Source organism: Ambystoma mexicanum, chromosome 4q (genome assembly GCF_040938575.1).
Source record: "Ambystoma mexicanum isolate Mex_15411 chromosome 4q, UKY_AmexF1_1, whole genome shotgun sequence".
Lineage (NCBI taxonomy): Eukaryota > Metazoa > Chordata > Amphibia > Caudata > Ambystomatidae > Ambystoma > Ambystoma mexicanum.
In genome coordinates this window covers 113,329,385-113,345,193 of record NC_090928.1, presented here as the reverse complement: position 1 = coordinate 113,345,193, position 15,809 = coordinate 113,329,385, and the positions used below count along the sequence as shown (strand labels likewise).

The 15,809-nt window shown below is 41.2% G+C and overlaps 1 protein-coding gene across 1 annotated transcript in view; it reads right to left on the bottom strand.

The window, feature by feature from the left end:
- LOC138467516 (sodium/potassium-transporting ATPase subunit beta-1-interacting protein 2) overlaps positions 1–15,809 on the bottom strand; it is a 798,058-nt gene that overhangs the window by 143,296 nt on the left and 638,953 nt on the right. Inside the window, exon 3 of the mRNA XM_069607611.1 lies at positions 15,151–15,232. Coding sequence (XP_069463712.1) covers positions 15,151–15,232 — 82 coding nt within the window. The remainder of the gene's footprint in view (positions 1–15,150; positions 15,233–15,809) is intronic.

Sequence of the window (15,809 nt, the reverse complement as noted above, 5' to 3'; positions counted from 1 at the left end):
AAAATAGATGGAGCTCATCATGAGCGTCTAGTGATGTCAGCATTAGGGACAGGTGATCTGAATTAGTGTTGCAAGGACACTTGAATTTAGGACTTGTGATCAACGGATAAGATTAGCACAAGATGGCGATACCCGACTTGTCATTTTCCCATGGCTTAAAATGAGAAAAATGTGGGTAAGTTGCATTTGAATTTTCTTTAAGAACGATTGTTGTATGCTCTAAAATACAAGCCCGATAGATTGGGCCAATAACATTTCTGACCAAACTACCCATTTAATTCACATACAGCACTGCCACACTGAAGCCAAAACTTGAAATTTGATTTTAAAGCAAGCAAACATGACAAAGTTTTAGACCTGTCTCTAAGGGGCTTTAGAGTCTCTGACAAACAAATGCATTTCGTAACACTTGCATTTTTGATTTTTGAATCAAGGCTTTTGGTTCTAGATTGACACCACAGACCAATCCAGTAGTTTGTATGTTAGTGAGAATTTGTACCTATTAAATTGTTAATCATAGTTTGATATTTCTATGCGGAAAGCCAAATTTAGAATCCCGTTGAACTCCTTACTAGTTTTTTAGGAGTAAGCAACTAGATGGCTCTTGCAATTTCCCATGTTAACATTTTAGGCCTGTGTAAATAAAGGTCTAATCTCATCCCTTAGTGGTTCATGAAGCTTGATTGATTAGTGATTCATTTAAAACCCTTTCTAGCATATGATGCATTAGCATCAATAATGTGATACTGCTATTAAGAAATTGCAATCATTACTTCTACTCCATACAAAGATCATGTCCTTGTGAGACTGGGAATGTGTGAAGGAAAGTCATATTAAAGTGGCACTGTTGTTGGAATGGACTAAGAAGCCAGAACAGAGTTCTTAACAAGTGAGAGGATTTTAATATTTAAATTTTAGAAACTGTTTAGTAGCCAGCTACCTTTACATTTTAATTTGTTTCTAAATATATTGTCTTAAACCACAACAATGGAGTTGTTCATTTTCAAGTGAAGCATTGACATACTATATTTGAGCTATACCAGGACAGGCGTCATAATACATAATACAATTAAACATTTAGGACAACTGCTTCTCCTTTGGGTCCAAATTTAGACACTGCAGTATACATTTTGGGCAGATATGGTGTTAAAAGTAAAATTGCCTCCCTCTTTAGTAGAAAAGGAAATCGTCTGAACTGCTGCGCTGTTGAATTAATTAGCACAGATGGCTAGCTGCTTATTGTGTTGACTTCTGGTCTGGAGACCCAATGTGCTTTCAGCATTCCCCACAGTGATCAATGTTGGCAAAGGTAGAGAGACTCTCTATCTCTCACCATCACCTTCTGAGGACAGTACACCTTCCTGCGAAGTTCAGCTCGGTCTGCCTTTGTAGGATCCAACACAACCCCAGAATGCACCACTGGGCCACAGCCAAAATGTCACATAATATGTACTTCCTGCACTTCTGAAACAGCCAGTACTGAACAGATGTTGAGCGGGCAGTCATAATAGTAGGCAACAAAGCTATAGCTCAGTCTGAGCTATGACACATCTAATAGTCCCTATTTTAAAATGTTGCTTTCGTTTTAGTAGGTGTGGTGGTGCTGTGTCTGCAGCACTCTCAATGCTAGAGTCTGGCTGCATCCATCTTCACCCTAAGTCGAAACTAGTCAGACTAAGTGAGGCACAGTTTGTTTGTAGATTTTTCTAGGAATTTTGTTTATAAGTCTATTAATTCTAGGGAGTTTTGGAGTGAGAATGAGAAAGTTTGCCTAGCACTGAGGCAAGCAGTGCCAAGTCAGTAGTCCCATGGATTATTTATCACCCTGTAATACTAATGAAATATTATGCAATTCTTTCAATATTAAGGACTGAAAGGATGTTTGCGGTTCAAATCAAAGTTCATAGAAGTTAGCCAACTGTAATAGATTTTTTAATTTTTTTATCAGTATTATGTAGTTTCACATATTTGTTAACTTTTAATACTACTTACAATTTAAGAAATGTAAATTATCTTTCTATCCCAATTACAAAGAGTTCAAGTTAAAAGGTCCTTATCTTCCATAATTTCATTGAATAAAAAAAAACAGTTGTATTAGTTTCTAACATAAAAATAATAGGTGTATACAATTTGGTGCATCTACACCCATTTCAGGGCAAGATACGACCTAATTTTAAGATGAAATCACTCGATATCCTGGGAGACTCCATTGAGAGCAAGGGACATTTGAGCACAACGGTTGTCAATTGAAGGATTTTTGAACTGCTTATGGTTATCCTCACTTCACCAGTCTATGTTCATCCTCACCTTACCTGGAATTATCCCAGATTGTAAACTATTTCTGAGACTTCAACTGAAGTCTCAACTTCCTCTAGTCGGGATCAGGTTGTAATTGGAGAATTGACATGCATCTGTTTATTTTGATTTTTTGGCATGTAGGTCTGCACATGATTTGACAAGATTTCATTGCACCAAGGCTAGTTAAGGCTCAAATATAAGAGACACTATAGTCAGTATTACAGTTATGCATAGGTAAGTGTAGGCCATGAACGTAACACTCACGTATGCATTGACTCCTACCACCCCATGGGTAGAGTGCTGTGGTCACACTGCAGTTACATAAGGGCTTGGTGCCCCTTAACACTTTAAGGGCTCATCACTACCAATGCATTTATTATATGTGTACCCCTGTTACAGGGTAGTAATTCCCAAAAATGTTCTAAACACCCATAAGGCAGAGGGATGCAGAGCGGGGTCTGCCAAGACCACTATCAGCATTGTCTTTTTCACTGGGCCTTGCTTGTCATGGGGAAGGCCAGTCACAGGAGAAACTGTTGATGGACGGGCACCCCCCAAAGTGAAAATATTCAAGACTTAAGGTTATCTTTTGGAATGTATGTAACACTCCCTTGGCTAAAATCCATGAAGCAGATTCTATGGGTGCAGCAAGCTGCCAGTGTTAAGGCACTTACACAGAAATGTATTATGTGTGTGTACTGCCTGACACCAAAAGCTTTTTACTTCATGTACCTGCTCTCCAACAATGGTTAAACACGTTTCTGAATCGGTGCTACTTTGTCTACATAGCTGTTCCTTCACTCAGCAACATGGTTGTGTCTGGTGCCTGACCTGGTACTGGATCTTCCCATCCAGTCACAGGATCAGTCTAGCAGGTCAGACATTTGCCCTCTCAGCGGTTCTCTGTTTATCAAGCCTTCTTTTCCTCAGTATCACTGAAGAGGAGGATCAGTGATGGAACTGCATATCAATAGGTTTATAGTCATAATGTAGAAAAAAAAATGTCGACTTACAAAAATGTCGAAAAAAAATGTAGAAAACATTAATGTCGAAAACCTATACATATAATTAAGAGTCAATTTTTAGAAAAAAAAATGTAAAAAAAAAATGTCAATTAGCACTATCAATAAATAAATAAACAAGAAGTGTATCATTTACTAGGGGGGGGTCCACCCCAATCCCCCTACCCCAACAGCCACCGGCCGCCCCCCCACCACCCTCTCCCTCAACACATTTTAATTATTAATATATATATATATTTTTTCTTCGAAAAATTCGAAAAAATGCAGAAATAATTCGACATTATTGGTTTTCGACATTATTTTTTTCTAAAATAATTTTTCGACATTTTGACTTTCTAAATTATTGCATTCTAAAATATGACTGACCACCATATCAATATCATGCAGCGAACATATCCCTGCAGCATATGCATTGTAAGGCAGGAACGGTATCAAGAGAGACACAGACTCAAAAGTCACAGTTTGAAAACCTTTATTTAATAAAACTACAGGGTTGGTGTAATACCTAACTGGCCCTAACACTAAAGGGATTGTTCTCTCAGCTGATGTTTCCAAGGGCCTATGATGTCTACAACTACAAAACAAAAATCCGTCTGTGTCTAAACCTATGCTTACCCTCACCCTTTGACAAAATGTGGTAGGAAATCTTCTTAAAAGAAAAATAGTGGTTCCAAAAAGAAATATAAACCAAGGCTGGATTCAGGTGGTTTTCCCACCAGGTGTAGTTCTGCCAATGTCATACAAAATTGTACAATCAAAAAAGGGTTTTTCGTGCAACCGTCTCCACAGGGTTCTTGCAATATTTTCAAACAACTTTCAAGGTCTCTGGTTCCATGGGATTCCCTTCCCCAAGCTACAATTCTTCCAGGTTTCAAACAGAATATATCACAGTTCCTCGTATGCTTCTCAGTGATCCCTTCCCCAAGCTTATGCCTCTTGGATTCAAAATAAGTATTCAGGTTTATTGGGCCGGTCAGGGTTCCCTTCCCCAAGCTTGGGCCCCTTTGATGCAACACACGAAAGTGCAGGTTCCAATAACTTTGTAGGCCTCTCAGGGTTCCCTTCCCTAAACTTAGGCCCCTTTTATGTAACACAAAAGTGCTGCTTGTCAGGATGCGCCCTTCATTAATCATAGTTCTTTCAGGGGTAGTATCAGAGACTTTCGAGAACGCCAGGCTCTCTGCTCCTCCTTAGCATGACTACTCTGATGAATAACCCCTCCCCTTTTCTTCTACTTTCACAAGTCTCTTAACTTTCCTGTGTTGGGGTTTCCTGCACCCCTTTTCACACTTCCCATGCCTTTCATACTTCCTTACGCTTTACTGTGTACCTGTGCTCACTTGCACCTATTTCTTGCTCCTTTTCACTTTAAAATGACTCCTGCATACATTTCACTTTGTTGTTCACACTTGCACCTTTCCCTTTTTGCTTTCGGGTTCCTTGCACCCCTTTCTTGCTTTCTGGTCGCTCGCACCCTCTCTTGCTTTCAATTCCCTTCTTTTCTTGTCTCCACGCCTCTAGCGCCTTTCACTTTTAAAGTTAATTTCTCCATTTAACTCTGCACCTCTAGCACATTAAAGCTTGCTTCCTTTCTGTCTTCTTTGCATTCGCAACACTTGCCATACGCTTTCCTTTAAACTTTCTTTACTTTAATGCCACTTGCAACAACATTTCAATTCCGTTCCAATCACCCGCACGCTACCAGGTTTCTCCCTTCCTTTTCTCATGAAACTCACCAGTAAGCTTGGCGCTGGCAAACAGTCTTACTCTAGTGACTTTGGTTGGGGCCAGGATCTCACTGCCTGCCTCTCTGATATTATAGGAACCGGCCCACGTCCCAAGGGAACGAGCAGTTCCTTAAACAGCTTGCAGTTGAGTACCTCACTCTGGGTCCTTGGAAACACGCTCTCGAGCCACGCTGCACCCCTATGACAAACCGGGTCATCGTCTCAGCACTCTGTTCTTCATCAGATTCTCCAGGTCTTCCTCAGTGCTTCCTTCTGCTGCTTGGCTCCCATTTTCCACGCTGCATCTCAGGCTTGCCCATTCACCTGTGCAGAAATATATCTTTTATAGTTCTCAGTGGAATCAAGTGGATTCAGGTGTGCACAGTTGGGCAAACGTGCCTGACCTTGCCCGACTTTTAGTGGGACAATTCAAAGGTATTACATGGTAGCCCTCACTTTGTATCCCTATGTTGTTTCTATGGGTAATCCTCATTGCTCCTGATCGCCTCTTCTTCATCCTAGTACTTACTAGAAATGGGGAGGGGGATAGGGGTGTGATTGGAAATACCACATTAAGGCTGATGGAGAGGGGGTTGGTGTATAATTGGGAAAGGGGGAATACCATGTCTCGCCCTTGAGTATTCTCCTCCCAATCCCCCGTGACCCTCCACTCAGGTGATCCTCCCTTGCTTGTCCACCCCCAGGGTCAGGATCCAAAAGCGATGGACCTTCCCTGGTCACCTGAATGGAAGATCCCGGTGGAGCAGGTGGGAGAATACCATCAGGTTTCTCACAGCATGTAACACGCTTGTCACTGACATTTGTAATATCATCTGATACACAATGTAGCCTTTGGCGTACCCTGCATCTCGGAGAGCCATCACCCACAAATGTCTTTCTCCAACTCTGATATGTTTCAAATCAAAATAACTACACCTATCCACTCTCCATGATCTGGGACTAGATAGAAATTACACTGCCCATACACCGACCGTTAGCCATTTTGCTTTATCTACTGTCCCACAGTGAAGGCAACAAAATGCCATCCCAAAGAAGATCCTGGCACAATGTGATATCCTGTACTGTGCTTAAGCCTGTAGATGCTTGTACACATTTCATAACTGCAGCATTAGTGAATTAGTAATGTAGCACATGAGATACTTTTTTTTAAATGGAGCAGCCTTATGATCTGTGGTTAAACCTCTCTGCTAGTGTTTTTCTGTTTGATCTATAGCTAAAATAAAATAATACCAAGAACATTTGTACAAAATGACATTTTACATTTTAACCAAGAAACGAGGACCAGAACTATGAAGAGAAAGAGCAGCGATGGAATATGCGTTAAAACCCCTTCACCATTACTCTATATTTTTATTTTATTTCCTTGAATAGAAAGAGACCTGCAGTCACGTGGCTGTGAATATGCAAGGCCATTGTTACATTGGCACCAATTTGATGAGGGGGCATGGACCTCTACCTTGATGCCTTGGTTAGTCCATAAACTCCTAGCCCACAACAACTCACTGTGACCTTTACAAGCAATAACACCAGCACTCTTGCTGACAGATCACCAGAGCTACCAAAGCCATAGTGTCATTTAAAGAAAATAATGTAATTAAAAGGTTAATTAAAATTGTCATAATATGAACTGGATAGTTGTACAAAATAGTTAATGCTCATTGTCTGAGTTGTACAAAATAACATTTCAATCACCAACCAACAAAGTCAACTACGAAAGGAGCGCCTACGCCTTTCCTATTTTTTAGAACATGGGAATTATAAATTAAGAATAAATAAAAATGTCTTTCATGAAAAGAATCAGGGGTCTCTTTGCATTTCTTTTTTTTCAAGATTTTATTTATTCATTTAATATCTAATAATAAACCATAATACCATAATACAAATGTACAGAGTGATACTTATTCAAATACAACATAACAGCCCAATCTTTAAAAGAATAACAGAGGAAGATAGAAATCGAGGTAGAAAAAACAAAAAGAAAAAAAATACCCAGAGGAAAATCAATAGAGAGCGAAAGGGACAAACAAAATAGGAGAGCAAAATTACAAAATAAAGAAAAATTAAGATGTCTAGAATGTGAATAAATAGCTAAGCACAAAGACCATTAAATACACCCCAAATCCTCTCATACTTATCAAGTTGATCCTTTGCGTTAAAGGATACTCTCTCTCTCCTGGACAGAAGGGACAAACTCAGCAGCCAATCATCAATAGTTGGGGAAGTGTCACTTTTCCAAAATTTCAGAATTTGCTTCTTAGCTAGGAGAAGGGCTCTATATGTCCAAAACATTTTACTGTTAGACAGTCAAATACTTAACAGAATTAAACCCAACACCCAAGATGAGGATCTCTAGGTATAGATAAATCCATAACTAGTTCCATTCTCCGAAAAACACCATCCCACAACATATGGAGCGTGGTGCCCGCCTCTCTTTTACAGTTCCAACAAACGTCCATATTACAGAGCTTGCACAATCTCATTTTCCATGGAGACCATTACAGATAATGATTAATTCTTTTTTGTGTATACCTCAAGTCTAAATCAATTTTGTACTTAATTGGACCTGTCCATATATGCGGCTCCATTCAATATCAGACAATGAGCAACCCAGATCCAAATCCCAATTCCCTCTACCACATTGTGACGTTAACTGTGATGCAGGCGGTGTAATCAATGTGTACAAAGTAGATGCAGAGAGAGGCATGGTCTTAGAAAGAAGTAAAATTGTAGGTGCAGCATTTATTGTAGTGTTGAATGATGAAAGAAGCACGTCAAAAAGATCACGTAGAGAATTATAATGAGAAATCTCAGTTGTTTTCAGCTCATATTTAAAGCACAGGAACTCAAAATCAACTATTTTCTGACCGTCATGGACCTGTCCGATTCTCCTAATACCAGCTCTTTGCCATGAAGCCCATGAAAAAACATAATTTTTCTGTTCACAGCCTAGTTCTTCCATAGACTAGAATCTGCACACAGTAAATACTTCTCATCCCGAATCTCGTTACATTTACGCCATTGCTTCACAACATGTTTTATAAAAAGGTGGAGTTGTACCAACCGGCAAACTTTTATCCATGAACAAAAGAACATCTAGAGGGTGGGCGAAATGGACTCTTTCTCAATTCTAATCCAACCTGCACAGTTAGTTTGATCTGCCGCCAACCAATGATGTAATGTGTCTAACGTGAATGAAGTGTGATGACGTTTTATGTCGGGATAACCAAAGCCACACAGACGTACTGATTTATGAAGGACATCTTTTGGGATTTACGTCGGTTTCCTTCCCCCCAAATAAACCTATTCATGGACTTATCAATATTTAATAACAGGTTATTTGAAAGAGGCAGGGGGAGCTTGCCAAATACATATAACAATTTCAGAAGAAGGGACATCTTCACTACATTAACTTTACCCCATAGGGTCAATTTTAACTTTTCCAATTTACAGCAAAGTCTATCCATATCTGAAACTTTCAGACGGATATAGTATGCAAGCAAAGACTCAAAATCTCTATTTGCATGAATACCCAAAAACTCATTACATTGGAGAAAAAAATGATAGCATTCCCACATCTAAATGCTTCACAATATTAAGAAATATTGGGGGTGAGAGAGCAAAAAAAATAGTGGGGAGTAGTTGCATGAACAAATTCAGGCACTGCAAGATTAATCAACAGGAAGACATGAGGGAGGGAGGGAGGGAGGATCTAGTGGGGGAAACCAGGACATGCATTGTGAGTGGAGTAAAGACCTGAGCACTATCAGGAACAGTGGGAGCAGTCAGGGGGTGCAGGAGCAGAGGGTGGAGACAACCGGGAGCTTCCTGTTAGACCATCCAACATTTCACAAACAATCTTTACCATACTCACAATTGATGAGGATTCATAAAATGACCAGAGACATTCTCATTGAAGTGGACATAGACAAACAAGCATGCTAGCAACAATCAGGCTTCACTTTTAGAAGGTGCCTTGTCTGATGTGTCCACTAAAATGTTTAAACCCAGTTTCCCTTGCTACATATACTACAAAAGTGGTAGCAGGGAACCTTCATTGCTACTTCAGGATAGTGAACTTCAAAGGATTTCTTGCTGGAATTTATGCAACCAAAGTTATTCTAAATTGTGCATTGACTTTTTTGGAATAAAAATGGGAATCCTTTTGAAAGTAATCAAGCAGTAGTTAATTATTAACTGTGTATCCCCAAAGCCTGGTGGCAGTTAAATTGATCATTAAATAAAAAGCTATATGTGGTTTAATATTGTGGCATTTTCAAAGATACTTTTATAGCCAATATCCATTTGATGTCTTTGATTTAACTGGCTTCCCAGTGATCCCTGAAAACTGTCAGAGTCTTCTGTATTGACGTCTATAGCTGGCATCCACCCACCACAGGAGCTTTGGTTTAGCCCTATAGGAAGCCTTTTGTACTGTGATGGGAAGGCTTCACACCTTTCCAGCAGAGCAGGATATGCCCCTATGGCACCCGATGAGAGTCGCTGCTTCAAATGGAACTCTGCCAGCAATATAGGAAGGTCACCAGGAGCATCATGACTGGAGTCGATTTGATGAAAGGCAGACAGCGAGAGAGAGGCAGGAGGAGGGTAGCCAAGGGGACAAGTTACAATCAGGACAGGGGTTTCACCATATTAGAAATTCTCAGGTCACCCATGCTTCCTGTTTCACCTCCCCACTTCTTGCACACAAAACTCAGTGGGCTTGACATCAGAAGCCAAAGTCTTTTGCCAAAGCAACCTGGATTGGCACCTGACAGAAGGCCTGAAATGGGCCAATCTTCTGGCAAAATGACTAGATAAGGTGGTGTAACTGACCTCAGCTGAATCATCCTTGGACTTCAGTAGAAGAAGGTTTTCACTGAAACTCTATTGGGGTAGCGAATGCCCTAACTTCTCAGCCATCACGTTTTAAGAATATGGGCCTCATTACGAGGCTTGCGCTGACGGAATGAAGGGGGCTGGTTCATTCCATCAGGGCTGATTACGAGGTTCCCTTTGCGGGGCCCGGATCAGATATCTGGTAAAACCAGACATCGATTCCGGGTCCCGCGAGGGGAAGAGTGAGGTAACAATGGGACACTTGTAATGTGCCCGTTGTTACCTACCTCCCCATTCCCATTGAGCCCTTTGGGGGCTCAAATGAGAATGGGGAATGGTTCCTGCAAGGAGGACTTACCGGGTCCTCCTATGTCAGAAAGACCTGGTAAATCCACATTGCAGGAACCCGGTAATGGAGCCCGGTTTGGAGGCAGCCATGGATCTAATAGCTCCATGGCTGCCTCCAAACTCGTAATGAGGCCCTATGTCTTTTAAAAAGGTAACAAATGGGAACAGTTGGAATGGTCTGTTCCTTGGAAAGCCTGCTTGCTTGTTAAGACACTGGTAACCAGGACTCTGCCTACTGGAAGTGGAACACCTGTAATTGGTCTATGGGAACCTTAATGACTGGGAAGGGCAGAATCCAGACTCCTATTTCCCTAGATACACAGTAGAGGGTCTCACTGCACAAGAAGGGCATTCTGCTTAGAAAGCCAACCTGTGGCTGAAACACTGGCACCCACGACCTGGTCTGCTGAAGTTGCACACTTGCAAGTGTTCACTGACAACCTTCATCATCAGCAAGGGTTGTTGACAGGTACACCTTTCCTCAGGGGCAGGTCTCAATGCACTATCAGGAAGACTCAAATGTATTTAACAGTGGTGCTGTACTCCTGGCTTATTCTTTGGAACCTAGTGACAATTAAAAACCCATTCCTTATATTTTTAAAAAAACATTTTCTTAAAACATGAATATTGTTGCAAAGCCAATTGCCTGCATACCTCTTTCTGCATAACCAAAGTGCCCTTTTAACTGACAATCTGTATATTTTGATTATTTTATTCGAGAGGTGAATTCTTAGTGTTTTTTATTTGCCCTATTATACTGATTAAAGTCTTGTTTTTTGGTATGACCTTGATTGGACATTTCGTTTACAACGGTGCAACAGTACTATTGTTGTTCTAAATTCGATTTTTCTGTTTTATCACCAATCTTGAAGAGTCTAGTCTGCTCTATGTCTCTATGAAAACATACCTCTATCAGAATGCATCTGTCGGATTAACCCAAAACCTGGAATGAACATGGAATTAATTTGGTGCAACTCTGTAGTTGGAAAACAAATGAATTCTGAGGTCATAGGTTTCTTGTTTAATAGCTGCTGTGACAGCAAAGCCATTGCAGTGAATCTGAACCTCTGTTCTAAACACATATAATGATGATAAAGTATCAACCTTGTGGCAGGATAATTTGGAAATACAAACCATGCCTGCCTGTCTGCATTCCAGTGAATGTAATAAAAGGCAGGATGTATGCCTCCGTGTCTCTTTGAGGAAAAGAAGCCCCTCTCTTGCCAGGCTTGAGATCTCCAAACTGGACATGGCCTGAGGCCCTGGCATCAAGGGAGCAATTTCATAACAAATGCGTTTCTCACAATAGAGGATTGTATACCAAAGGGCCTTTGGAGTGTATGGCTGGAGAAGGTGTGGATTTAGTCAAAGCATAGCACAAGGGAGAAAGGATTCCTTCATTTTGATTTTCTGTGGGTTTCTCTTTCCTTCCTGTCCTCCACACTTGCTGCACAGCAAAACACTTTGGGTATGATGCAACAAGGCGCAAGTCTCTTTTTTTTATCTTAACAAGGATTGGACCTTTAAAGCAGGTTTGATTTTAACCAATCTCCTGTCTCCTCCACTTTCTTGAATACATTTCGGACCTTGAAGACTTCAAGAAGAATTAATTTTAACCTCTTTTGGGAGGAATGATCTGTCTATCAACCTCAACCAGTTAGGTGAAGGAGTGCTCTGAGGCAGAGGTAAGCTCTTCTTCCTGCCCATCCACAGCAAGGCCTCTCTCCAATTCAGTAATACTCACAATTCTTTTAAATGTAGTGTGGAAACGTTTTCAAGCAAGTTAGAGTCCTTTTGTGAGTGATATACAGAGTCCATTCACATAAATTACTGCATTAACCTTGAATGTACATTATTCTATAAAAACATTTTGATTTTCTTGGATTTTAAAAGATGTTTTGTTTTGTCCAAAAGAAAATTACAGTTAAGCAAAATACATTTGCAATCTTTTTCAATAAAATATACAAACTTGGATTTTACCATGAGCATAAGTATTACTGACGGAGGGAGACATTTTATTGATATATGACTGCGCATATGCTAAGCGATTTCCACAGGCATTTTATTGTGCTTTGGGGAGTGACATTTTACATTCCAAATCTTCACGCAGCAAGACTGTGACCGAGGAATCATATACAGGCCAAAGGTTTCTATTCTATCTTTACTCCTCCAGAACGTGCTCCAAATACTCAAAGCCATTATCCATAATACCTTCACATGTAGGTTCCCCTTCTCACAGTGCCCTGATGCGGCCAAAACACAGAGGAGATCATTTTATTCCACAGCGTCAAATTCTTGGAGAGTACCTGTTACGTTAGCATTCATTGCAAACAACTCTCTTCATTGCCATTTTAGTGCACTACAAAGTGCAAAGATAAGAGTAAAAAGCAGGTGAAATTACCTTTAGACCTTCTTTTTGCACTTGGCTGTGGACATTTAGTAAATGCTGCCTACCATTTACGTACGGCAGGCAGCATTTACATGGGCTCCTATAGAATCCGCCTGCTTTTTGCTGGTGAAAAAAGTAGGCAGATTGCATAGGACACCACTGAATTTGCACTTGCATGAAAATGCTGGCGTACACTGTTGTGCATCTGTGTGGCAGAGAGGGTGTGGTGGCCAAAAAATACCTGCTAATTCAGTTTGTGCCCCTTCTCTACCATTACAACGAATACAAATGTGGAGTAGATTAAAACACATTACGTACACATTTTATGCCTGAATTTTACACATGTGAAGTAGGAGAATGGGATAACACCCTTCCCCCAATCTCATCCAGACCATGGCCTAGGGGATCACGACCCAGAAACCCCCCATGAGAGGAGTTAATTTACCTACCAGATGACAAAATACCCTGGTTCAGAAACCTAAACATAAGAGGAGTGTGCCCACCAGCACGACAGGCTCAAGCCGACGCCTGCAACATGGACCAGCTCGACTAGAACAACAGCCATAAGTATTCACATCATTAGAGATGCCATGACGACATAGTCAACAGACAAGAACACACGTGCCACCATGCACACTGGTCACTCACACACCAACCTACACGAAGAACATACTCAGTGCTATGACGTAGGGGACTGACACACACACTTACGTGCCTAGTTGTTATTTTTACATAGGCCTTCTACAACTCCGCAGAAACGCAAGACGCATGAAGAGCTCGTGTACATGCTTGCTGATGCTCTTCCCCGCCACCCATCCCTATGACGACACCACCATGTATATCTGGTGCTGCCTGTGACACTCTGTCGCCCCGCGACCTCCATACTATGGATTATGTACCGCCACCCATGAACTAGGCCCGAATAGGCTGCAAGCAAGAGTCCCAGACAGGAGCCTCGCCATGAAAATCCTCTCAGCGACAAGAGTACAAGTGCTGACCATGCAGAACAAGCCTCCAACGAGAGCTCACAGCCAAGGCCACAATGTTGCAACTTGCATGCCGCGAGCCCAGCGCCAAGGTTACACCTGTGAGTGCCAAGCCTTAAAAGGCGAAATAAAAAAGTAATGCTCATAATTCTGCTCCAGCTACGGTCTCTCCACATCTGACCAGGCCGAACTGACAAGGTGCCAAGCTCACGAGACAGACAGTCGCCAGGGTCCCACATTTGGGACACAGGTTGCAACAACGAAGCAGCAAGATGGACACCTACAGGGATGGGAAAGACCCGCTCACAAGCCCATGAGCAGACCTGTCCATTGTCCGCACAAACACATAGTTGCACAATTGTTGCTAATGACAGGTACACCGCAAGCTGGGAATGACGATGGTCCCAGGCTTGGGGGCTCACGAGAGAACCAATCAGAACACAGGGGGGCTACCTACTGACGCCAGTACTATTAGCCAATCACCAAGGGTGCTCCTGTAACAATTCTAAAGTAACAACTGTTAGGGGACAGCCCAATTGTACCACCTTATCCGTCCTTATCCACTAACATTTCTTCCCATAGGGAACATATACTAACCCTAACACTCGGGGACCCAATCCAGAGTGGCGATAGGTTTTGTGACGATTTTTCCCAGGTGACGCGAGTAGCGCGTCATACTGCTGTAAAAAGGGCCTGCGAGCCCCACTAACGATGAGAGTCTCATCGGATGCATACGAGCCGAGACCCATCCCTGCCGTTATTACAATAAACAGCAGTACACACCTTGCTTCTTGTGTGTGTCTCAAACTCCTTTTGGGGACCCGGGAGGAGTTGGGGCCTCCCCAGCCCGGAGGTCTGCGGACGGCTCTGCCGGCCCCGGGAGAATCACCCCGAGACACGGTTGTTACTATACTCCTCACTGCACATTGAACATTACCTAATAGGTAGCACTTCACAAAACCCCGACAATAAATATATCAATCATATATTAGTGCTTCTGAGAGAGATAGCTTCTAGTATATGATTCTGTACCTGGTCATGAATTGTGTTTGGTGTGCCGTTGCACCCTTGTTGTCAATAAGCATTACTTATTTATACATGTTATTTCTCTAAATTTGATTGAGTCTTATTGGCTCTTGTATTTAAAATTGTAAAATTGTAAAATTGTAAAGGCAGTAAAAGGTGATATCCTAAAATTGTCTAATTTTTAAATTCTAAAGTTGTGATTTGTAAATTGTCATTTAAAATTTGTAAAAAACTGCAAAACTTTACATTTCTAAATTTGTCAAGATTCTTTTACAATAAAAAAATAAAAATAATAATAATTTCTATAAATATGACAAAATCTGCTGGAGGTTTTATACAATCACACATTTAGTGGTTCATACATGGAAAATACGTATCAGATTAATTCCATTTATTTAGCATCGCTACATAACTTAATATTATTTTTTCTTTTAAACTGATGTGCCCCAAACATCTGATCAGTCCACCAAAATCCATGTAGTGGCACAGGTACTTACATATACATAGGCTGCAGCTGTAAATGGGAGGTCTTCTGTGGACCTTGGTAGCCGTAAGAATCAAATCCACCAATGAAGTCAACTGAAAGAAAGGAAAATGGCCATGTGAAAGTAGTATTTTCAGCAGAGATGGCAGCATCAGTTAGAAGCTTTCAGGGCGAAATCAAAATACTAAGGTTAAAGACAAATGTTCTGTAATTTGGAGATAGTAAAAATAACTGGAAAATATTGTTTTGGAAAAAGAGCTCATACTGTTGAAACATATTTTGGGGCCAATGCACAAGGAATCAATGTTTGGAACATCTTTAAGCTAATTCTAAAGCCCCATTTCTACAACCACCTATGAATCTGCGGGAGTAAACAGCATCTGTATCCATGGACCGCTTTGCCGAATTCTGATTGTTTTCCAGCTGGTGTCTAAACGGCATGGAAATCTGGGCGGTGTCTAGTTTTCTGTGTCGTTTTCCACATCCGACAGATAATATACCTTGGTCGTGCTTTGCGCGCATGTGCACGCCTCTGCGACTCGTAATGGCAGCTGCCATGTAGAAACATGGCAGCCATCTTTACTTGGAATCCATATGGATTGCACCTGCTTTTTTCAGTTGTAAAAAACAGGTGGGGATCAATATGGGTTTCAAATTCACCACCCACATCAA